The 25,134-nt window shown below is 37.5% G+C and overlaps 1 protein-coding gene across 13 annotated transcripts in view; it reads right to left on the bottom strand.

Moving 5' to 3' along the window:
- Nucleotides 1-25,134, bottom strand: part of ANKS1B (ankyrin repeat and sterile alpha motif domain containing 1B) — a 915,638-nt gene that overhangs the window by 355,332 nt on the left and 535,172 nt on the right. For 12 of the 13 annotated variants that reach the window (XM_081058249.1, XM_081058238.1, XM_081058246.1 and 9 more), the window contains one exon: nt 15,771-15,877. In XM_081058249.1, the coding sequence (XP_080914375.1) occupies nt 15,771-15,877 (107 nt within the window). Of the gene's footprint in view, nt 1-15,770; nt 16,348-25,134 lie in introns of those variants that run through there. The other variant, XM_081058242.1, reaches the window with a different exon arrangement.

The following is a 25,134-nucleotide window of genomic DNA, read 5'->3' as shown; positions in this document are numbered from 1 at the left end:
AAAAAATGGCATAAATGAGCTATATCTTCATCTCTCATATCAAGATGTCACTAACGTTAATAAAGAGGCAACTAAGGCAAGATGCATATCACATGGAGATAATCTCTTCAAGGTCTCGGTACAGAAACGTTTAAGGTATTTGCTTCTGGCAAGTGGGGTTGGGAGTGGGGAGAAGAGTACAAGAAATTGTTTACATTTAAGTTTTATTTTTACAGTTGTTTTGATGTTCAAACAATTTATATGTATTACTTAAAAACTTTTTAAGAAGTGTGTTCCTTTCTGTCAGTCCTACTGTTCAAATTCCCTTGCTATCGTGTACTTGTTTAAAATGTCCTTGTGTCTACTGTAAACCATCTTTTTGAAAGAGAGTGAGTTAATAAATCGAATAATTAACCAGTGATCGGTGTCCACTACTCCATTCGCCAAGCCTCTTCCTCTTTCTCATTTCCAAGAGTGCAGGACACAGGGCAGGAACACCCTACTTACTGTGGTCATTGTCTTGGTCGCAGGGCAATAGGAAGCAGAGAAGCCTTAATGTTTAGCATCTAGACTGAATCTGAAGACTGCTAACAAAATGGCAAGCTCTAATTAGAACTATTTAAAGTGCACTGTTTTCCCTGACCTGAGAAGGGTCTTCTGAGCGAGTATCAATAAAATGCTAATGGGAGCTCCGACACCGGAAGTCTTCACTGACACCAATTCAATGACCATCTCTGGACTCAGCCTTGCCAGGCAGCAGATAATCACCTACAACCACAGGCTGATGATTAGCCAGTCAGCTCACACTGCGTGCTCACTGGAAAGGTCTGTAGAGATGACAAGGAAAGAGATGACCCTGCAATGACCTTTCTTCAAGGCACTTCAAACTAAAAGGGGCTAAGGGTGTGGAAGGGGAAGGACAGCAGAGATGCACACATATCCAAAAACAAATAAATAAACATACCATGTTCAGGTACAGAGAGAGGGCCCTGGAGACCCAAGTTGGATTGGAATAAAAATAGACACTCTGATCTGGCCCATGATGACCTTTCTGGTTTTAAGTATTGCCTCTTTTCGTTTTTGCCCCTTTGCCCCCCAAGAGGACCCAAACTACTGGATATCTCTGTATGCTAATTACATGCTACTCCACTTGCCTGAAAAGCTGTCCTGTCACTCAGCCTTTGTCAGGCTGTGAATTTTCCCAGTCTATCAAGAGTTAGTGTAACCCTGACCTCTTCTATGGAAACTTGCTTGAGTCACTCATTTTGATGCCTCTACTCTCCACTGAATTACAGTCCAAATGGTTCTAGTGCTGAGGGAATTAGACTGTTTTCATGTTTGTTTCTCCAGTAGATTGTAAGCTTCATGAGAGGAGGGACTGGGTATATTATTCATTCCAAAATAATTAAAATAGTTAATATATGTAAAACACAATAATACCTGGAATACAAGCACTATATAAGTGTTTCCTATCATCAGCATTATGATCAATCTTTGTATTTAGACGCATAGCACAGAGTCTGGCACATGTAAGTGGCAGCTAAGACAATTACTCTTCATTTGAATTCTTGGACACTTTCCAACAAGCTGAGTTTTAGAGATGAGGAGGTTGACAGGTGTTTCAGCAGTGGTAATGGTTCCAAGGTAAAAATGAGGTGGATTTCTTCAGATATTGGTAACTGAGAGTAGTGGACATATAATATTTGAAGAAGCAAAAGATCTGATGGGTGAATAAATTTAGTTTTGGACAACAGGAGGATATTTTAGATGACAAGAAACTATTGAAAACAGATTTGCTGTTGGCTTTGAGACAGTATACTCGCCCTTAGAAAGTTGGGCTTCTTCGGAATAATATCTAATGTAACTCAAGTAACTTCATTTTCTTCAGGATTATCTGGAAACAAGGCCAATCGGTCAGATGTTTTCATGCCCATCCTCCCTTGCTGTCTGTATGTGTGATGTGCACGTGTGTGCTGCCATCTGGGCGAGCCGATGTGGGCACAGTGATGGATCATTAAGCTTTCTTTCCATATGGTGCATGCATAGTGTCTGAACCATGATTTCACCGGTAGGTAACACTTTGATTCACTGAGACATTACATGATTGCTAGGATTGCTGCCATGTCAGTATCTCTTTTGTTCCTCAAACACTACATGCATTGCAATCTCACCACCTTTTGTTCAAGTTTCCATTCAATCTTATAGCATTGGCCCCATTCTTCACTGTTTACACAAATCCTACCTACGCCCACTTCCTCCAGAAAGGCTTCCCTGATCAATCCAGCTCACAAACATCTCTTGCTTTTCAGGACTCATAGAAATTCATTGCTTCTGACACTGATTCTATGCTATGAAAACACTTACACTGTTGTTCTTCATTGCTTTTTGAATGTGTATTGCTATTTAGCAGTTAGGTGTATCAGTCTTGGCTCCCAGAGTAGACTGCAGGAGCTTTAACAGGAGCTGTATTATGCCTCTTTATAGTCTCTACCACTATTGGCACAGGTTGGCAAGTATAGTAGGTACTCAACAGGTGTTTCCTTAGGAATGAATGGACACATCTCCCTGGAATCCATCAAAAAGATTTTCCCGAGAGCCCCTTCACAAATGCCTATCTGCTTTCTACTTGAGATTGTCAACACATGTTAAAGAATAAAAGATGCAGATTTGAAACACATAGATTTATATTTTGAAATGCTATAGTCTTCATAGTCTATGTTTTTAAAATATCCTTGTGAACATATTAGTTAATACACTTCAGATGTTAATACACTTTAGATGCAAGTTTAGGCTAGTTATACTTGAGGGTAAAACTACTATACTCTTGGGTATTCAAATATTCTCATAAAATTATCACAATGTGATCAACCATAGTTAAGGGAACACTTGACTGCTGTGAGCAGGTGGGCGTCCTTGAGTATGTTGCTTCAGGAAAGCATTAAATGCAACCTAGTGCCTTAGACATCCCAAAGCATTCTGCCAACAGCCTGCACCACTGCACGGCCACAGACCCTAAACGGCTCAGTTCTTCGAGTGTACCTGCAGGTGATTAGTCAAATCTGCGGTGAGCTAGAGTGAATTAAGGTGACAGAGCTTTCCCACATCCTTTAGAGTTATTGGAGGTAAGGTCACTGAGATAGCTGGGTTTGAGGTATTTCGGTGTTTCTAGCATAATTCATGTAAGCCTTTTCCTTGTATCCACTGTATTCCGAGGGCGGGAGCAATGAAGTCTTGTAGCAATTTCTGTGTATCATTGCGCTGTCAGTAATTCCAAAGTGGCTTGCCAGCTAAATGGTACGAGCACTCTTGTCACCACCATGATTCATTGCTTACTGAAAGCACACAGCTAGCCTTAATCTAATTCTCACCACAACCTACTGAACCAGGTGGTATTATTTCCTATTTGTACGTGGGAAACTAATGTCATGGAGGTTATGGGCCTAGGCCAAGTAGAAAAAGGAGCCGGACCATGAAAGCAATCCTGTGCCTTAGGCTAGTCACCTGTCCAATTTCTATTGAGCATAATGGTTACAAATCTCAAGTGAGCCCTCAATGTGGCCCTATAATTCTACTCCCTCTTCCTGGTAAATTGTTTCCCACTTTCTGAAATGTCATTTTAATATCTTCTATATCTTCAAATCTCCCACACCGTTGTCTCATAATTCGCTAGGAAACAGCAACCATTAGAGGAAATATACCTACATATTCTCATCACCCTATATACAAATCATAATAATGATCATCTCTGTCTCCCTTCCTATTACAATAGGAACGTCTCCATCAAAGACAATTCCTCCACTTGTTTCTGGATCCCAAACTCTCTCACCTTTATTCATTCAGTCACGCTCTCTTTCTTCTCCAATATCTCCCTTTCTACCTGATCATTCCTTTTAGTAGCAAAATATGACTCCAATCTCTCCTGTTTAAAAAAATCCTCCCTTCCACCTCATATGACCCTTTAGGTACGTGCTTATTTCTGTGTTCCATTCTCAGCAACACATCTTTCAAGAGATATCTACTGTAGAGTAGACTTCAATTCAACTCAATATGGCCTCTGTGCCTCTTACTGAATGTGCTGTTGGCAAGTTCTGCAGTGGCCTCTATGTTGACAAATCTGGTGGCTACCACTCACTCTAGGCTCATCTCACTTGATCTCTTATCATCATTTCACCCTATTAATTGCTTTCTCATGGAACAAGTTTTGGGGGAAAGATCTTTCCATTGTTAGACACTTTGAGTTTGAGGGGTCAGCACAACACAGGAAGTAGAAAACTTCTGCCTTTGTTGAGTATAAGTGAGGCTACCTAAAGTGAATGTATGGAGTAAGAAGAGAAGAGGGAAAGGGCTCAATCCTAGGGCACAGGCAGAGGCAGGGAGGTCTATAAAAGAGCCAGAGGAGGGGTGGCTACTGGGGCAGGAAATGCAAGGATAGAGATGCCAAAGATTGTGGTCAATAGAAACACAAAGACCACAGAAAGATGGAGTAAATAAGGACTAGAAAAAATAAGGACTTGGGAATTAGAAGTTCACGAATCACCATTTGTAAATCATTTCAGGATGCTGACAGAGGCTAACTGTATCGAGGTCTGATTGCATTGAGTTGAAGGGCAGGCGAACAAGTGTAGACATTTCTTGTGAGAAGCCCAGTTGTGAAGGGAAGAAGAGCAAGCAGGTAGCATCTAGAGCAGACACAGGATTAAGGGAAGGATTTGGATTAAAAAAAAAAAAAAGAAATCAGGTTATACCTGAGCTTGTTGAGAGACTGCAGAGCAGAAGGCTTACCTAATGTCACAGCACTTATGTGACAACTGAAAATAGAACTTACTTATTTTGTGTCCCGAATTAATTGAGATATGTGTAAGAGTATTAAAGACCGTAAAGTACAATAAGAATTTAATATGGTATTCTTATTTCCACCACATCATAATTACTTACCAGAAAAAAATTACATTTTTTTGACTGTATAACATACCCTTGATCCAGATCCCAACCCCTAAATAACCTCATTGTTATTAATTAACCTCAGCAGATTGAATTGGTATGAATGACCTTTTGCTTGCTTCCTTTTGAAAAAGTCAGGGCTTTCTGGAGTAGACGTTGGCCAGCCTTTATGTTTCTGTTCCCTTGTTCTGCGCTGGCAGACCACTGAATGGACTATATAATTATATAGGCCTGATGAATACTAAATGCTCAATTCCTTCTTTACACCATTACTCCTTTCTGATAACAGAATGTATCATGTAACTCCTGTCAAATAAACTTGAGATACTTTACATTCTAGGCCTCTTATTCTAAAATCTCCTTCAAAATTCTGGAAGGACAAACCTACTTCTTCCTTCCAGCCATCTAATCAGACGCTGGCTTATAAACCCAAGATGTTCCTCAATACTTCAGACATGAATCCTAATCATCTTTGTTCAGTCTGACAGAAGGTAAAAGTTTAGCAATCTGAAATTTAATTCTGTGGACTCAAGGGGCAGAAATCAATGACCTGATATTCGCTTATATTAATTATTCATTGTATTTTTCTCTCCTCCTAATATGTCTCTGTAATTTATAAGTAGAGCTATAAGGGCTCTTGTTTCTCAGTACCCCTTTTAGATCATATTCTTTTAAATGAATGGAGTTTCCCAGTGTTTATGATGTGCCTGGTGCACACTGACTAGATGAGGAAGTCAGAGACACGCGCGCAATGACTTGTCAGGTACTATTTCTATGTCTCTCTAGCCTGAGTTTTCTTCTGGGTAACAATTGGTAGTAATTCATAATGACAACTCATAACATCTTAGAAAGGATTACACTGAAGGGCAAACCATCTCTTCCACGAACACTGCTCCTGTTTGAGGCAGTATCTCCCGTAAGGACAGAACGAGTCCCACTCAGAAGATCTCATGATCTGAAGACAGACTGGACCTGAAAGTGCCTCTGCATTTTCACATCTCATGTTTAACGGGAAGTTTCCTGAATCTGGATGGCCTAATCTCTGCATGAGGCAAGGTTTTTCCTCTCTCTCGCCTCTCCTGGAGGTACTCCTGAGTCATCATCCCTCTAAGCACAAGAAATGCTTATGCTGCGTTTGTCCAGAACCCATAACCTTTTCGGCTTACCTACCTAATGTTGCCCCAGCAACATATTCAATAAAATATTTTTCCCCTTTTGACTCAGATTGACCTGTGTTTCAAAGTTGAGTGCTTTGGGCCAGATATTTAGTCTTTTCCTACGTTTTGTTATTTGTAAAACTAGAATAACACTACACACTTTGTAACATTTATGGGAGAGGTAAATATATGTAAGAATGTATATAACAAGTTCTGTTAAACAGTAGTCATATTATTATATTGGTTATATTTTATTTCTTCCCTACAAAACACTACTTATCTAATCATTGATTCCCCTGGGGCTCTTCTAATAGATAGTTACCAACCATAAGGATGGCAAACGAATTAATATTTCCTGTAAATGTGATTTATTTAGGCACCAGCAGAGCTGCAAAGTAAAATGGAAATAGCATAGGGCTCGAGAGGTAGGAAGTTCTCAGTTCTAGCCTTGCTGGTTCTCATAATAACTAGCAGTGTGACCTTTTATACGATGACCCACACATGCAACATGAATTACCAGGGAGAATTACCTTATGAATTACCAGGGAGATTGCCTTATCGTTGATGAAAGAGTAACATCAGATTCTTTAAACATTTTAAATCTCATGTAAACCTCAAGTAGAAATTGAGTTTAATTCAATTAATCAAGTATTCATTTTGTGACCATTACGGGCTGTGCTTGGCAACGTGAGCGATAATACACAAAGGATCTGTATGCACACACATATATTGATGACTGTTATGGGCTAAACTGTGTTTCCCCTCAATTTATCACTGAAGTTCTAACCCCTCCTCCCCCAGAATGTAAACTTCTTTGGAGATAAAGTCTTTACAGAAGTAAACAAATTTAAAATGATGTCATTAGGGTGGGCCCTAATCCAATATGACTGGAGTCTTTATAAGAAGAGGAAATTTGGAGATGACACACACACAGAGAAGGTGATGTGAAAACACAGGAGAAAACAGCCATCCCCAAGCCAAGGAGAGAGACCTAATATAGATCCTTCTCTCAGTCCCTTAGAGGAACCAACCTTGCCAACACCTTGAACTTGGACTTCTAGCCTCCAGAACTGGGAGACAATACATTTCTGTTGTTTAGGCCACCCAGTTTGTGGTACTTTGTGATGGCAGCTCTAGCAAACTATACAAGGACCTATTCTGTGCTAGTGACTGGGGCAATAACACTGAACCTTACACTGTTCTTTCTCTGAGGAGAAGGAGTTAGATAAAGAAGCAGAGTATTCAGCCCTGTATGATAAGCCTGCTCCAATAGAGGGTGCCATGGGAGGCCAGTGAAGGATAGTTGAGCAGTATCAAAGAATTTGTTAAAGCCTCCCCGGAAGGAACCTGTGAGCTGGGATTTTGAAGTAAGCGTTACCTAGGCTGAGAACGAGTGCGGGATCAGAAGTATGACAAACTGGGAGTGCTTTGAGGGCAGAGCCAGTTTCCTGCTCAGTGTCTGCAATCTCACAGGGGCTCTATAAATATCTGCTAAATGAGTGAAGGGCAGACTGATGAAATAATGCGGTCTTACCATATTGAGCAGGGACTTTGAAGACCTTTTTGATTTGTCTATTTTGAAATCCAGGCGATGCTGGGCTATTGTTCTAGCCTTGTCGAGTCTCATTCTCTTCATTCAAAAATATGGGGGTACTAACATTTACTGACAGGGATATGTTAAGAACTACATAGAACAATTTATAGGAAACTGAATAAAATTTTAAAATTCCATCCAATTCGTATTAAGATGCCACTACATGCCAGGTACTGTGTTACCTTTAGGAATACAAAGATAAATAAGACCTGATCTGTGCCTCTAAGGAATTTCCTTCCTAGGGTGGGAGGCAGACATCTGAACACGTAACATAACGCAGTGCAATACAGTAGAGGGCCAGGGGTGCACGGAGCGAGGCAGTTATGCCAGCTGGAGGACAGGACGGCATTGGGGAACCCTTTCTGGAGGAAGTGATGCTGCATCTGAGTCATGAACAAAACTGTACAATTAAGTGACGAGGAAGAGAAAGGAATTACAAACAGAGGGAACAACAGGCTTCCTGTGCAGCTGTGTTTTTTCAGTTCCTGAGCCTGTGCAGTTCCCTAGCTGAAAATATACTCTAGTCTGATTGGCTAGAGCAAAAACACCCTCTATAGCTCTTGTCAGACTCCTGAAGTTTGGATCTTGACGTCTAAATATCCTCCGCTATTGTCTGGGCTCTCCTCAAACTACACAGGCCTCAGGAAACTTTCTGTAGCCGTCTGCCTGATGTCCTCACTCCTTTTATCCTTTCCTCTTTCTTTTCTTCTTTTCCTTAATCCTTACTTGCTTTCTTCCTTCCCCCTTTCAGCAAATATTTACTGTGTCTACACATGTGAGCCATGGTTTGTACCTAAAGATACAAAGGATCAGAGCATAATTCAAATTCTCAGGGAGTTAAAAATCTGCCTGTTTGCAAGGGCAGCAAATGATGGCCCATGAACCAAATCTGCCTGGTTTTGTAAAAAAGTATTATTGGAGCACAGCTATGCCTATCATTTACGTATTGTCTATGGCAGCTTTCACGCTACAACAGCAGAGTTGAATAGTTTCCACAGCGACCATGTGGCTTTCCAAGCCTAAAATATTTACCATCTGGCCCTTTACAGAACAAGCTTGCCAGTGCTTGTATATGGCATAGGTGGTGGGGGTAGGTGGACAAGTACACAGGTAATATGATGAGATAAGTGGTAAGAAAGGGAACTATAGAAAGGAAGTACTCACAGGGTCAGGGAAGAAGTGATAGCTAAAAGAAGTAACAACTAGGCTAAAAACTAAAAGATAAAAAGGAGTTAATAGGGGAAGGAATACCATCTCAGCAGAGAGAGCAGCATGTGCCAAGGCCAGGCAAAAAAAGAAAAACAGAATTCTCTAGAACTGCACAGAGAATAAATGGTAACATGAGGCTGGAAAATAGGTTGGGCCCAAGCAGGTCATAAGGGATCCTGAATGCGAAAGCCATATTAAGGATTTTGGAAATGTGCTTTCCCACAGCTAATTGAGAATCATTGAAGTATTTTAAGCAGGGTAGTGCTAAAACAAATGAGTGCTTTAGAAAGGTCACTCTGGCTATAGTGATACTTAAACATTTGTTAGGCATTTATTTTATGCCAGGTCTGTGCTACTGTGTTTCCCTGAAAATAAGACCTAACTGGACCATCAGCTTTAATGCATCTTTTGGAGCAAAAATTAATATAAGACCTGGTCTTATTGTATTATAAGACCAGGAATATAATATAATATAATATAATATAATATAATATAATATAATATAATGTAATATAATATAATATATTACCGGGTCTTATATTAATTTTTGCTCCAAAAGACACATTAGAGCTGATGGTCTGGCTAGGTCTTATTTTCGGGAAAATATGGGAAATGAATGCATGCAGGTGTATGGAAATGTTTGCCGAGTAATTGGACAGCACTGGAAGCCAGGTGAAGAGGTGAAGAGTAGGGACAGCTGAGGGTCTGTGAGGACCAATGATCTCCCTAACAGATGGACAGGCAGAGCACCACCCACATTTAGAGGCAGGAAGATTGTTAGGAGAATAGAAATGATTGGAAAGGGCAGTATACTGTCACAGAACCCAAATAAATATCAATAAGGGAGTCCATTTCAATAAGGAGTAGGTAGTAAAAATCAGACATTGTAAAGAGGGAAAAGAGAAATGAAGTGAGGGGAGAAAAGGAGGAGTAGGATTTGGCAAGAAGCATGTCACAGCTGACTTGAAAGAGAACAATTTCAGCAGAACAGTTGTGAAGCAAGTAGGATTATAGGGGTTATGGAGGCGACTAGGAATGAGAAAATGAAGTTCACAGCCATTGAACACTTGTTGGAGAGATCTGTCATTTTAAAGAAGCAAAGAAATATAATTGTGGCTGAATTTCTTCAAACGAGTCTGTTAATTCAGCAGTTTTAACTAATTTTCTGATTCAGGAAGTAAAGTGCTCATTCCCAATACCTGGCCATTGGAGGCAATAGTGGAGATCAAATTATGCAAATATGCCTCAGGACTAAATTAAAGGACAATGCATGTGAGCATGTTAGTGATGGAAGTTGTAGTTACTGCATTAGAAAATGGGGCAGCACATCGTAATGCTTAAAATGTAATCAGAATAACTTCCAGGTGGAAGAAAAGGCTCTCCTTAGAATCACAAGATTAGAATTGTGGCTAATGTTATCTTCAGAAGTCCTTCTTCGAAGATGGTCTTCCTTGAACTTGCCCTCATGTCTGACTTTCTACTGCATGAGCAATCAGTGTCCTTCCAAGGCTAATGAGACCTACAAGAAGAATTAATGGCTCTGCCAGCACTAATATTGTACCCTGCATCTTTAAAGAGCTCAAAATATTAAATAACAAGCCCAAAGAACATTTCTCCCAGATCCTCATTAGATTGATTTTACAGATGAGTAAACCGAAACATACAGAAGCAAGACAGTGTAAATGAGAAGTCTTACTTTAGTTGTCTCTCACACCACTTGAGGCTTTTGTCTATTATATTTGTAATTAAGCTGTTGTCCAGATAAAGAATGAGTCCCTCCTGGCTTTGCTTTTGGATACCAATAGATTTTAAATGGCTGTAATTGAAAAAACAAAAGATGTCTTTTTCCCTCCCATCCCAAAAGGGGGTTGTAACTACTGGCCTAAATGAATTTGGAAAATTATAGCTGCACTTTCAATAGAAAGCCACCCACTCAACACAGAGCCTGGCCTGTTTCAGAAACACGAAGGTGTAGGGAGGGTGGAAGGTATTTTTCTCTTCTACCTTTAAATCTCAACAATTTTATAAAATGTTCTTAAACAATATTTGCAACAAGAAATCATCAAGGAGGTTATTACTCTTACCCTACAGGGACAATATATTTTTCTGCTTCACAAGTTTAACTTCTTGCTTGAATCATGCTATGCTGCTAAGATACTTAAAAAGTCATTTTTATCAGGTCAACTGCAAAGGGTGTCTTATTACAGAAAAGTTATGTAAAAGGAAAAAAGAAGTCAATCCACTAGCATGCAAAATGCACCACAAAAATGGAGGAAATTTTTATTTAAATACTTGTAAGACCTATCTTGCTCAAATGTTTTGTTCAAATGAATGACTTCCAAGAGCTCTGGGGCTCCACTTCAGTATCTAATAGGCACTACTCACTTTGACCTTCAGTAAGTCCTGTATGAATGCTATTCACCCACGTGGACAAAAATGCCAATTCACATAGGGCTCCTGGTATTATTTTTGTTTCTTACTGTGTAAAGGCTGTATTTTGAACATTATAATAATGGTCAAAGCATTCCTAGTCAATCGAGATGGCAATTGCTAGAAACACACAGATGCTAAAAAAAAAAAAAAAAAAAAAAAAAAAAGTTGGTATCATTTCATTCTTTCCCCTTTTGATTAGTTTACACATATAACTGTCAGCTAGTTATCCTAGTGAGGTTAGGAATCAGTCCTCCCAGTAATATAAACTTCTTAACTCAGTCTTTGGAGTTTAAATCTACCATAACACTGTCAGTGTTTTGATGTTATCAGTATCTTCCTTTACTCCATGCTGTGATAGATTTTATTGCTTCTGTTGCCTACTGTAATTTGATGCTGGAAGAACAATTGCTAGTGAGTAACATGTTAAAGGATAGTGATTACATGGAAGGAGGAGGGGCAAGATCCTCATGATATAGTGTGTGTGTGAGCACATGAAGGAATGTGTGTACAAAGTTTATGCAAATAATGTGATAGGCCTGAGGGCAAGACTGACGCTTGAGGTCAAGGATCACGTATTGTTCACTGTTACATCCCTCATAATTAACACTGTCCCTAGCACATAAAAAATGTTTCAGGAGTATTGATGGCATGAATGAATATAGGGTACTAGTGCTCTATGTTCCCCCTGGCAAGATAAGGCCTCCACATTAAAAATGAGGCTGGAGGTCCATCTACAACACTCTGCTGTGCTTCCCGTGTTTATGGGTGATTTCTATGTACATAGCATTATTCTAGGAGTTGTGAGAAAGGCAAGGAAATTGAATACACAGAACTAGAACGAGGACCTTCCAGTCTAGTTGGGGAAACAAGATACATATAAGTGTAAATTTAACTCTTAATTCTAAAGAATAAATAATGAAATGCCAAGTGTAATTTTTCAGACCAAATACAACCATCACATGAGTTCTGAGAAAAGAGAGGCTGCTGAGGATTGGTGTTGTTAAGGAAAGCTACATAAACAAGGCAAATATTGAGGATAAAAGACAGGGGGAAGGAAAGGAAATAGCTGTCCAGGAAAGGATTGGGGGAAGAGTACAATTGAGCAGTCATCAGGACAAGAATAGATAGTTTGAGACTTAAAATTTAGGAAGTAGCCATCAGACTTGGAAAAAAGAGATAATGGTCCAAATATGTATAATAAAAAGCAAAGAAGCATATGCATTTTGTGTAGTAGCCTTCACACCTAAACTCCTTGGTGAACAAAAACAGGAACTTTGAAACTTAGACATATGTTATATGTTGCAAACTTGGGGAAAATAGGTGGGATGTCAGAGGACCATAGCATTTCCAGAGGCTAGTGAATAGCAGGGAGGTCGACATGCCTAAGGAGGAGAAAGCTGATGGATGACTTCCGAGGGGATAGACGGGTAGACTGGGGCCTGGATAAGTCTTCAAAGGGCTCTGTGTTGAAGGGACTTAAGATTACAACATAGATCTGACTTTCCCAAAGTCTTAGGTAACCTAATGTACTTTCGTAGCTATTTATTGATTTACCAATTTCCATTTGTTTCATATATTTAAGGATACAGAAGGGTCAAAACTGTGTGCACAACTATTCTACAAACCAGAACCAGATACATAAAGAAAAAGTTTAGAATTTTTAACTTTCAGATATTTCACGCATCAATAAAATCAAGGATGAGTATTAAGAGACCAAAGGAGAAGCAACAACTTATAGATATTTAAAAATAAAGGGGGGAGGGGTGTCCTTCTTTTCTAACCATGTCTAGGAATTGATGTAAGAAATCTTTATTAAAGTTAATCACAGCAGTGTGGATAAACCATCATACAGTGTGTTTATGTGTGAGAGTATTTCGAACAGAGTTAGCAAAAAAAAAAATTTGTTAAAGATTTTAGTAAACACTATGAAAGTTACTTATATGGACCCTTTAAAACTCCCATTCATTAATGGATACTTATTAAATGAAAAATTAACTCTTGAGAGTGTTTCTGAAATAAAGTATATCTATGCATGTATGTACTACCATGATGTTTCAACTAACATTGATTATATCCTCTTGATGTTTCTACTGTCTTGTTCTAAAAAGCTAATAAGACCTGTACTACATTATAGTTATAGGAGTATGGTGCTTGTTGCTTAGGCAACAAGATGAATAAATGCAGGTCAGAATATGCTTCAAGAAAAACAAAAGCTAGAATATGATACCGAGTGGAGACTAAGCAGGTCTAGCCGATTTTTCACCACATTAATGAAATCTGTTTCTTAAAGTGGGCTGATCATACTAGTGTTTCAACTGAGTTCGTAATGAAATAAATTAGATTATGGAGATTAATAAATAATTTTTATAAAGGTAGAAATTGTTTTTTTATGATACTAGTAACAAATAAATGGTGTACAGCAGTATAGAAAGCAATAATTGTTGACACCATTTTATGACTTGCTTCATTTTCTTAATTAACTAATTCCTCTAAATGAAAATTCAAAGTTTTAAACATTGATTCTGTTTTATGAAAAAAGTATTTGACTCATGTGAATTAACTATGTTTTCTTAATTTCTGGAAAATTATATACAATACTTGGAATTGAAAAAAGACAACAATCTATGGAGAAGATCAGACCTTGGTTTTGTCACATAAGTACAGGATTTTTACCTCCCAGATACATTTTGGAGTGCTTATACATATTTCATTCAGGAATATTTTTTTTTACGATCTCCAAATGCTTATTCAAAACCTGTTTGATTAACCTTTCAGTTCCAGGCTTTCAAATAGGGATTATGTTTACTCAAAAGTGTTTAACATTCAGAAGAAAATTATGCTGAATTAAAATCTTTCAAAGCAGCCAAATAGTCTAGAGACTCCAAAAACCTACCTAACTTCTCATGGGGCCAGAATAAATTTAGACAAGGGTTTGAGGAATAGAAATGAGAAATGAGAGTCTTATCTCAAGTGAAGATAGGGAGAAAGAATACCTATCAAAATGTGCAGTAAACATAAATAACGACACAAAGATTTTCATTGTTTTGATAATTCCTCTACTTCATGGTATCCTATGTTTAGTGTCCTAATTCTATCCTAAATCTGCTCAGTGTCCTAAGACTTTCATAGCAATGGAAGAAATTTCACTCTTTTCCTATTTCAATATCTACAATATCTTGTCTGTCTAATCAGTAATGATATTCTTAAACATGAGAAAACTACCAGTAGCTGCATATCTCATTGTAAACAAAATAGGTTCATAAAGAGTTCTATGTATACAATTACTTAGAGCTCATATGTCTTAATACATTTATGTAGCTTCTTTGAAAAAAACTCATGGGGCATACACATTTTTGGAGAAGAGGCAGACGTTCCACAATTTGAGAAATTTTCAAATTTACAAGTCAGCTTGGAGAAAAATGATCTCAAATGGAGATAAAAAGACATGACTAGCTCCCAGTGTTTTGTTATCAGTTCTGGTATTAAAAAGCTTCAGGTGTCAGCCCCAGTATTTCTAGTACTTAGAAATAGCTATTAACTATTTCTACAAGCTATTTGTGTGCTACATGCCTATGTTATGGGGCTCTCTCTAAATTTAGGGCTCAGTAGTACATGTGATAAGACCTTAAAAACAAGGAACATTAATAAGGACAGTGACGTCGCTTAACAAGGGAAACTGATGAACACTGGGGGAGGTATGTAAATGATTAGAAAGCTGTATTCTGGGTCTGCACATCTCCCCATCCTCCTGCCTCTCCTGGAGTCAACACAGTGAGAAGTTTGCATGCAGACCAGAATTCAGAAGTATGTGAATCTACTTAGTCCCTTAGCCTCTTTCCAATATCATTGATGAAAGTGTTTGTTTTCTACCCAAAGTAATAAACAATACTTTGATGCTCTTCAATCAGCATGTATAAGTGAATGCTCTTCATAACTGACCATCTAAAGCAGTTTGCTAACAAACTAAAGGTTGTCCAAACAATCTAAATTGCTTATTGAACAATTATCAGGGGGAAAAAAATGATCTTCATACAGTAAACATCACAGATTGTCTGATTAATCACTACCTGCTGCTGTTCAAGCGAAATAATATGTTTTAGGAATCTAGAATTAACTGAAGAGTGCGATAATCAAACTGGGTATTCTGAGATTACAAATTTATAAAAATCACACAGAGAACGACAGGGAGACTGTAAATGTTAATCTTCTTTTGCTGCCTATAAATAGTACTCGCACCGGTTCATTCACATAATACATATGTTACATGGATGCCTACAGATCTCATTTTTTAACAAGTGGATACATGTACACAGCAAGTTCAGTCCTAAGGTCGGATGCAGTTACACATGTAAAATTGACCGGTTTTCGTGCAAATCAGGCTGCCTCTGAGCCATGTAAGACACATAAGAAGCAAAGACAGACAAAAGGCAGCTCTGTGGACACAGAGAGCGTCTTACCATAAACTGCACATTGTCAAATCCATTAGCCATCAGGTGGTTCTCGTACTGAGGTAGCCCAATGCTTTCCAACCATTGTCCCACTGTTTGGACAGGGCATCTGGGTCCTGTAAGAGGATGAAGAGGGAAGCGTTTAAGCAGGGAGTAGCCGTCCACGGGGTAATAGCGGTAGTCCTGGGCTGAGAGGTGGCATTGCCACATCATGCTCCTGGGAAAGTTGCTATCAAAAGAGCCCGCCAGCTTGACAGATGAATGTTCTCAGCGAGAGAGCAAAGTCAGAAGTAAAACATAGTTTGCCAGGCAGGCTGTGGAGTATGACTTGATCCTAGCTCCACATTTTCTTACATATTAATCTTTACTACCGACCAGTACGTCATACAGCCACCAAAACCAGGCAGCAGAAGAAGGCATATCAAGCTGTCAGCTTAGGCTGGGCTGCGTTCTGTGATTGTTGGAGTACTCCACAATGAGCGAGGCACGGCCAGCAGCCAGAGTCTTTTTATCAAGTACTCCTACACTCATCAGTATGCAGCTCCGTGCTCCGTGCTCCCCCTCGCTCGCTCCCCTTCATTACCCAACCCAGGCTACACCTCGCATTTTCAATAATAGCCATCAGATAAGGCAGATTTTTTTTTTTTGTCTGCAAGCTGTAAGCCTGCTGCTGCTGCTTCCTCCTACACACCCATCCAAGCGTCAATCTTGAATGATGAGAGCCGTCAAAACAAATGCAGAAAATAGCAAGATTCCAAAGCAAACCAAAGTGCTTAGATCTGAATTGAATCTTCATACCGGTTATACGTTACAGAGCTATTTGTTGTGAAATTTTACGTTTCAAAAGACACCAAGAAATGCAAAGCTTTAACTATAGCTCATAGCAGAACTCACTACAGGTTCCCTTCTTCCTTTTCTTCCTTTCCCATTCCCTTCCTTCTTCATTTGCAGCACAAATAAATGTTGCTGATTGAAAGCTTTACAGTGTTTGGAGAATAATGATTCTCCTTCTTTACCGTGCTATGTCAAAATGAACCTCTCTGAGATTTTTATTTCTTTTTGAATTACTGCAAAACACAGAAGCTGCATCGTAATCCTGACATCAAGATCATTCATTTCTTGTTTGCAGGGCTTCTTCCAAACAAAAATATTATTAGGCACAAGAAATCCTTTTTTCCTCTGATATTTATAACCCCATCTACCAGAGTTCCCATTCTAAATTAGCTGTAAAGGTAACATTACAGGGTAGAATTTTTTTAAAAATAAAGCAGAAGAGCCCTCACCAGAAATAATTCACGAATAACAGATGTAAATGTGTGAGTTTTACTGAATGGCAAAGAGATGAGTAATTTATTTAATAATTGAGAGAAACAAGAGATTAATAATAGAACCCATAGGACTAGATCATCAGAAAGAACAGACTAGCACTTAAGTTCAGGAAAGAACTTGCAGAAAGGTTAGTCTAAGTTCCCTCTTACCACAGGAATCTCTGTCATAGTCTTCCTGGAAGAATATCATGTAATTTATGCCTGAATACTGCCTGTAACAGAACTCTTACAACTTATCAAGAAGACTCCATTTATTAGAAAGATATTTTACTTCCGACTTGACTCCTACTCACTGGCTCCAGCTCTGCCTTTGGAGTCACACAGATTGGGAACAGTGCCTTTCCCACACAAAGTGCTTTAAAAATTAAAATAATTCTCATCCCCTCAGAACAGTGCCTGGCACATAGTAAATGCTCAATAAATATTTATCGAATAAATGAAATATCATTTTTCTTCATTCCCCAAACCTTATCTCTCTGTTTCCTTTCTCTATTTAAGAACATTGTCAACCTCCCTGACACACAGACATTAAACTTCGAAACATCTTGTGCTCCCTCTTGCACGGCGGACATCAGTTCCCACGTTCTGGGCATCTCTCACCATAGTGTCTCTGGCATCTATTTCCTTGATTCTATTTGTGTTTGTGGAACTTCCATCCACTTTGATTTTGCTCTCTTATTTGGGCCACCTGGCCTAATGTGACAATGGCTTCTCTATTGATCTTCTTACCTCTGATATTTTTAAAACCTATTGTGCATGTAGGTGTCAGAAGAAGTTCTCTAAGATACCGTTTTATTACTCCCTTTTCTAGAACCCTTCCGTGATTTTCAGTTGGCTTCAAAATGAACTCCCAACTCCTTTGGTAACATTTCAGGGTCTTCATGATCTACTACAAATCATCTACCTTTATTTCCCTTTTCCAGTACTCCAGTCAGATGGGATTACTGACTGGTCTCTAAAGGTTGCCTGGAACATAGTGTGACTGGTTTTGTTATGTCCCCACATTTCTGCCCCTTTTTTGTTGGCTTTGGATCACATGACACTTCCTTTATGAAATTTTTTCTAATTCTGACTAACAGGAATAAATCTCTTCCTTGTCTGACTGAAGTGTCATCTTTAGATTCTCTATTATAACAAATATTTTCTGTCTAACACTACAGTTATTTATTTATGAGACTTATATCTTGAATCAGGAATATGTTTTGCTAATATTACACATAGTAAGGCGTCAGTATGCACCTGCTATACCACATAATGTAATTTTAATTTCACAATCCAACTACACAAAATCCTCCTCATTTTGACTTAAAAGTTTGTTTCTTTTGTTTTTAAATTTATCCCAAGTATCTGAATTCTTTATAAAAGAAGACAGTTGGGTTTCAAAATAAAATGTTCGGTACAGATTTCTGTTTATCATCCTCATTCTCTCTTATTTGATGACAATTTATCTCTGATTGACTCTAAATACCTTAAGAAGGTCAAAAAGTTTGCAGCACTTTAGAAATCAAAATTTTTTTTCCCAGAAATCAATTTTAAGAGATTCTGGTTGTTCAACATCACCTGTACGAGAAGTTCAAAACATAATATTATCTGTCCTTGGCCAGCTCTAAAGCTGCTATGAGGGGGAGTAAAGGTAAATATCAATTATTGCTTCTGTTAGGGTCATATCCATATTGTTCTTTCTGATCATTTTAATGAATAGGCAGATAAGCTACATGAAGAATGAACAAACACCACAATAAAGTTTTGTCTTGGTAAGACACATACTGATTGGTCAGCTCCTAAAAACCCCATCTCATCTCTTAACATGCATACCAGAGCCCAAGTACATAGAAGAATGTCACACACATCTTACGCTTTAAATCATCTTTGTTGGAAGAAAGAAAGAAGGAAAGGAAGGAAGGAAGGAAGGAAGGAAGGAAGGAAGGAAGGAAGGAAGGAAGGAAGGAAGGAAGGAAGAAAAAAACTAATTGGAAATGACTTTCACAAAATTTTCATTTTTAAATATCCATCTGTCTGTCTGTCTATCTGTCTATCTATCTATCTATCTATCTATCTATCTATCTATCTATCTATCTATCAAAGTGGGGTTCTGTCAATGTCCAGACTACTATAAGAAAACATGGCTCAGAGAGAATACTAATTTCTAATCACTTGACAAATCTTTACATAGACTGACTGAATTTTATTTTTTAAACTATTCAATCATTCAATTCCTACTCAGTAATTCTCATATATTGGTGAAAGGTTATAATGCAGGAGGGAAGTAAATTAGGAGAGAGTGTGGTAGTGGGAGGTGGTGAGGGAGAGGGAAGAAAAAGAAAGAGACTTTGAGTCATGCTGTGATTTTTGTTAAAAGTATTTTCTCATGAACCAAACCTCTGAAAGAATGTTGGTCCAGGTATGAAGATCATTTTTAAGAGTGCTTAAATATATGTTTAATTTACTTGAAATACTTACTTGGAGTCTTAAAATCCTTAAGTGTAACAACGCATTATTGGGCAGGCACCTTCATTCAACTAGAACTTCCCTAAGTCCCAAAAGTGAGATAAGAGGAGGGAAAGAAGAAACTAACAGTTATTCAGGGCAACTCTGTCCTAAGCAGTGTGGCGTGGATTGTTATCCCCATTAATAGTTAAGGGAATTGAAACTCATAGTGTGTGATAAAACCAGGAATTTCCTTTCACACAGTCTTTTAAAAATTAATTCTGGGGGTTCCAACTTCCAGAATGGCAATGCGAAGAGCTCCATGCACCCTATCCCAAGCCAAACACACATAACTGCTAAAAACTGTACAAAAACAAAACAAAACAACCATTGAGTCTCTGGAAATTGTCTCAAGAACATAGAGGATGAAAAAATATTTATTCAAGAAAATCTACTAAAACTTGGTAAGAACAGAGAGAATCTATGGCACTGGCGCCATGACTTGTTTCCTCCCTCCTATCCCTCCGCAGTTTAGCTTGAAAGAGACTCCACTCTGGGTGGGTGTGCCCAAGAGGGCTAGGCTCCATCTCTCCTCAGCTCCCATCCATGGGCTATGACATCTTACCAAAAGGGGCAGGCCAGCAACATTTCTAATCTACTCTAACTCCAAGCTGCACAAGTTAAATTCCTGGTGAGTGTGGCTGAGATATCATGTGTTCCCTTTGTTCAGCCAGGCCCCATTCACAAAGTGGAGACGCTATCACGGTGGTGGCAGGCAGACACTAGTGAGGTCCTCCCGGCCCTCATCCCAATATAACTGTAGGGCTGAGGTTCCATGTCCAGAAAGGCAAGCTAAGAAGATGAGAAAACCAGAGACTACCATCTCTGCCCATTGCCCAGAACAGTGGTTCAAAGGCTTGCCAAAGGGGAGAGTCAGTCCCTAAGTACAGAGAGTTCTAAAGTTCTATTCCAAGGAATTGATTTTATTTGAAATTGAGTATGAGGAAGTTCAAGCCTAACTGGGTTATTGAAAACAGTGGCGATTTTTATGACAAGCAATTAAAAGGAGACTAGTAGCTGCATTAGAACAACAAACTAAATGGTGGGTCAACTAGTTTTAGAGAACCAGCAAAAGACACATTGAAGAAGCGCCCTCCTGGAATCAGAACAAATTTCGAAGGCTAGCCTCAACAACTATTCCTGCTCAAATTTAACTGGACCAACTCTGGAACAATTCATATTATAGGGAACTGTTAAAAAGAATAGAGCAATCAGCTGGCAATTAGTGGAGTCTAATATCTGGGTATGATACCAAATGAAGCATAGAACTTAAAAGAAAGATTAAAGAGAGAAAGAGAGCGCTGCTATGACCACTGTTGTCCCACGATGACGGTGCACAGGGGCAAGTCTGTACCTTTGAATGGATAAATACCATGGGATATAGTCATAAAATGGGATCTTGTTTGACAATATAAAGAAATGAAGTGATGGCTCAGTTGGTTAGAGCGTGAGCTCTGAACAATAGGGGTGCCGGTTCGATTCCCACATGGGCCAGTGAGCTGAGCCTTCCACAACTAGAATGAAAACAATGAGCTGCCACTGAGCTTCTGGAGAGGTGGCCTATGGCTCAGTTGGTTAGAGCATGAGCTCTAAACAACAAGGTTGTTGGTTCAATTCCCTCATGAGATGGTGGACTGTACCCCCTGCAACTAAAGATTGAAAATGGTAACTGGACTTGGAGCTGAGCTGTGCCCTCCACAACTAGATTGAAGGACTACTACTTGGAGCTGATGGGCCCTGGAGAAACACTGTTCCTCAACATTCCACCCCCCCCCCAAAAAAAAAGAAATGAAGTGCTGACAGATACTACAACACATACTACAACATGAATGAACATTATGGTAAGTGAAAGAAGCCAGTCACAAAATACCGTATATTATATGATTATGTTTACATGAAATGTCCAGAATACACAAATGTATAGGAACAGAAAGCAGATTACTGGTTGCCTAGGGCTAGGGAGAGGGGCTTGAGGGTAAAAGGTGAGTGACTGTTAATGAATATAGGGTTTCTTTTTTAGGGTGATAAAAATGTTGGTCATGGGTATACAGGTTTTTGTGTGTGGCAATAGTTGCACAACTCTGAATACACTAAAAAACCACTGAACTGTACAATTTAAATGGGTGAATTGAATGATATATAAATTATATCTCAATAAATTTATAATTATTAAATAACAATAAAATTATAAAATAATAAAAATAATTCTTACATTTTCTTTAAATTTATAAGAACATAACATGCATATATAATTGCATGTAAGTATACACTGTTATTGTTTAAATTTATTGGTATTTTGAGTGCTCTCTTTTTTCTTTTTCCATTTTTTTGGTTCTTCACCCAGTTCCTCCATACCATCTGGGTCATCCATTCCTTCCTCAAGGTAATTCATCTAAACAAACAACTGTGTTTCTTTCATGTATTACCCATTGCCAAATCTCTTTCTTTCTCAAAAGCATATATAGATGAGTACAAATATATATACTTCTATGTGTGCCTATTTTTGGACGTTATTTCATAATTATAGAATCGTATTACACTCACTTTCTGAAACTTACTTTTCTCATTCAACAAAGCATTATGGAAATTCTACCAAGCAAATGATAAGCTGCAATTTATTCTTTTAAATAATTGCATAATAGTCCATAATGTAGATGCACTGCACTTTATTCATTTCTTTGCCTGATATCTCTAGGACCACCTCTTCACTTTCTTTTTAAAAACTTTTTATTTTGAGGAATTCTAGATTCACATGCAATTATAAGAAATAGTAAAAGAGAGACTCTGTATAGATTTCACCCAGTGGTAACATCTTATACACCTATAATATATCAACACCAGGCAGTTGGTATTGATAAAATCAACTGATCTTATTCAGAATTCACCAGTTTTACATGCACTCATTTGTGTGTGTGTGTGTGTGTGTGTGTGTGCGTGCATGTATGTGTATGTATTTAGTTCTATGTAATTTTATCACATGTAGATCATGTGAACATCACCACGGTCAAGATAAAGATAGTCAAGATAAAGGATCCTTCCTGCTATTCTTTTATAGCCATGGGCATCTCCCTCCCTTTCCCACTAGCAACTACTGATCTGTTCTCTACCTTTATCATTTTGTCATTTCAAGAATGAAAGCTATGTAAATTTACTAACACTTGTCACCCCAATAAACTTTAATTAAAAAAAAAAGAATGTTATATGTATCATTTAGTATGTAAGGTTTAGGATTTTTGATTTAGCATAATTCCCTGGAAATCTATACAAGTTATCCCATGTATCAATAGCTCATTTCTTTTTACTGCTGAGTAGTATTCCATGGTATAGATGTACCACAATTTGCTTAATAATTCACCCACAGAAAGACATCTCGGTTGCTTCTAGCTTCTATCAATTATTAATAATGCCATTATAATCATTGGTGTACAGGTTTTTGTGTGAACATAAGTTTCCATTACTCTGCGATAAATGTCCAAAAGTGCAATTGCTGGGTCATATGGTAAACATGTGTTCCATTTTATAATAAACTGTCATGTTATTTTACAGAGTGGTTGTACCATTTTACATTCTCACCAGCAATGTATGAGATATCAAGTTTCCTTGCATCTTCACAAGAATTTGGTGTAATCACTGTTTTGTTTTTTTCTTTAATTTTAGCCATTCTGATAGGTGTATGGCAATACTTCCTGGTGGTTTTAATTTGCATCCCCTCATGGCTAATGATGTTGAACGTATTTTCATGGTTCATTTGCTGTCTGCATATCCTTCTTGGTAAAATGTCTGTTCATGCCTTTTGCCTATTTTCTAAGTGGATTATTTGGTTTTGTATTGTTGAATTTGGAGAGGTCTTTTTATATTCTAGATACAAAATATTTGTTGGATATTTTATTTTTGATTTGCAAATATTTTCTACCAGTTTGTAGTCTATTTTCCATTTCCTGCAGAGATAAAAATTTTTAATTTCGATGAAGCCCAATTTATTGATTTTTATTTTATGGATCATGTTTTTGGTGTCTACCCCATTATCGTTTTTAAAAATATCATTAAAATATGTCTATATTTTACAGCCTATAACTGTAAATATTTTTTAATCTAGCATTTAAAAATACTACAATCTAGTGGTTTATACTTTAAAGGACAAACACAATGACAGTCATGCTTGATTTTAATCATTTCATCTTAGTTTATGTTTATATTTATTTACATTTTTTGTTACCTTATTTTCCTTTTCTTCATTTTTGTTAGTCTGGTAATATTCCTATTCATTCCATTTTCTCTTTTTAACTTTGAGATTTTATGATACTTCTCTACCCATCATGATTATTTTACTTTTATCTGCTCTAAATATCAGACAAACACTTTTCCACAATATTTAAAAATAAGATACCAACTTTCCCCTCACCAAGACATCTTGTTCCTGTAAAATTAGACCTTCAGAATATTTTTTCTTCTCTATTTTCCCTTTCCTACAACCACACATTACAATTTCCAAAATGCTTTTCCTTTACCTACCTGCCCCATTCCCAACCAATTCTTAGGTTTTGCTGATATTTAGAAAATTTTGTTCTATTCTATTGCTAAAATTTTTTATCCTACATTCCTTCTATTTAATGAACCCTTATTTAACATTTATGTTGGATATTCCCAATGTGTTTATTGTATCAATTTGTATTTTATTACTATAAAGATTCATTTATCACTACTGTTTTATATCTTTATTAAACAAAAAAATCTTGAGATTTCTGTTTCCATTTGTGGTTTTATTAAACTACCTTCTCATTTACTCAGAAAATATTTTGAACTGAATAAAAATAAAAGTACAGCATATCAAAATTTGTGAGATGTCACTAAAGTGGTACTTGCAGAAAAATTTACAGCATTAAATACCTATATTGGAAAGAGAGAAAATGTCAAATCAATAATCTTAGTATCTAATTTTAAGAAATGAGAAAAGGAAAAAAAATCCTAAAAGTAAGCAGAAATAAGAAAATAAATGGAAATAAATGATGTAGAAAAAAGGAAAATCAATAGAGAAAAATCAAAGAAACCAAAAGCTATTATTTGAGATAATCAATAAAACTGATAGAGCACTAGTCAGGCTAATCAGGAGAAAAAGGAGAATACATAATTTACTAATATTAAGAATGGGAGAAATGATAACCCTACAGATTCTATAGGCATTAAAAAGAGTAAGAAAGAAATATGAATAATTTCATACCAATAAACCCAAAAACTTAGGTGAAATGGACAAAGTTATTGAAAGACACAACTATCAAAGTTCACTCATGAAGAGCTTACTAACTGAACATCTCTATAAAAGTAATTGTATTTATAGTTAAAACCTTGCACAAAGAAAACTCTAGGCCTCATTAATGGCTTCAATGGTGAATTCTACCAAATGTATAAGGAAGAAATAATTCCAATTCTATACAAACTCCTCCCAAAAACTGAAAAAAATAACTTGCTAATTTATTCCATGAGGTCAGCACTACTCTGATAACAAAATCAGACAAAGACATTATGAGAAAAGAAAACTATGGACCAATGTTTGTCATGCA

This window comes from Rhinolophus hipposideros (assembly GCF_964194185.1).
Source record: "Rhinolophus hipposideros genome assembly, chromosome: 9".
Classification (NCBI taxonomy): domain Eukaryota; kingdom Metazoa; phylum Chordata; class Mammalia; order Chiroptera; family Rhinolophidae; genus Rhinolophus; species Rhinolophus hipposideros.
Note: the sequence above shows the minus strand (reverse complement) of the source record. Positions and strands in the feature narration are given on the sequence as shown.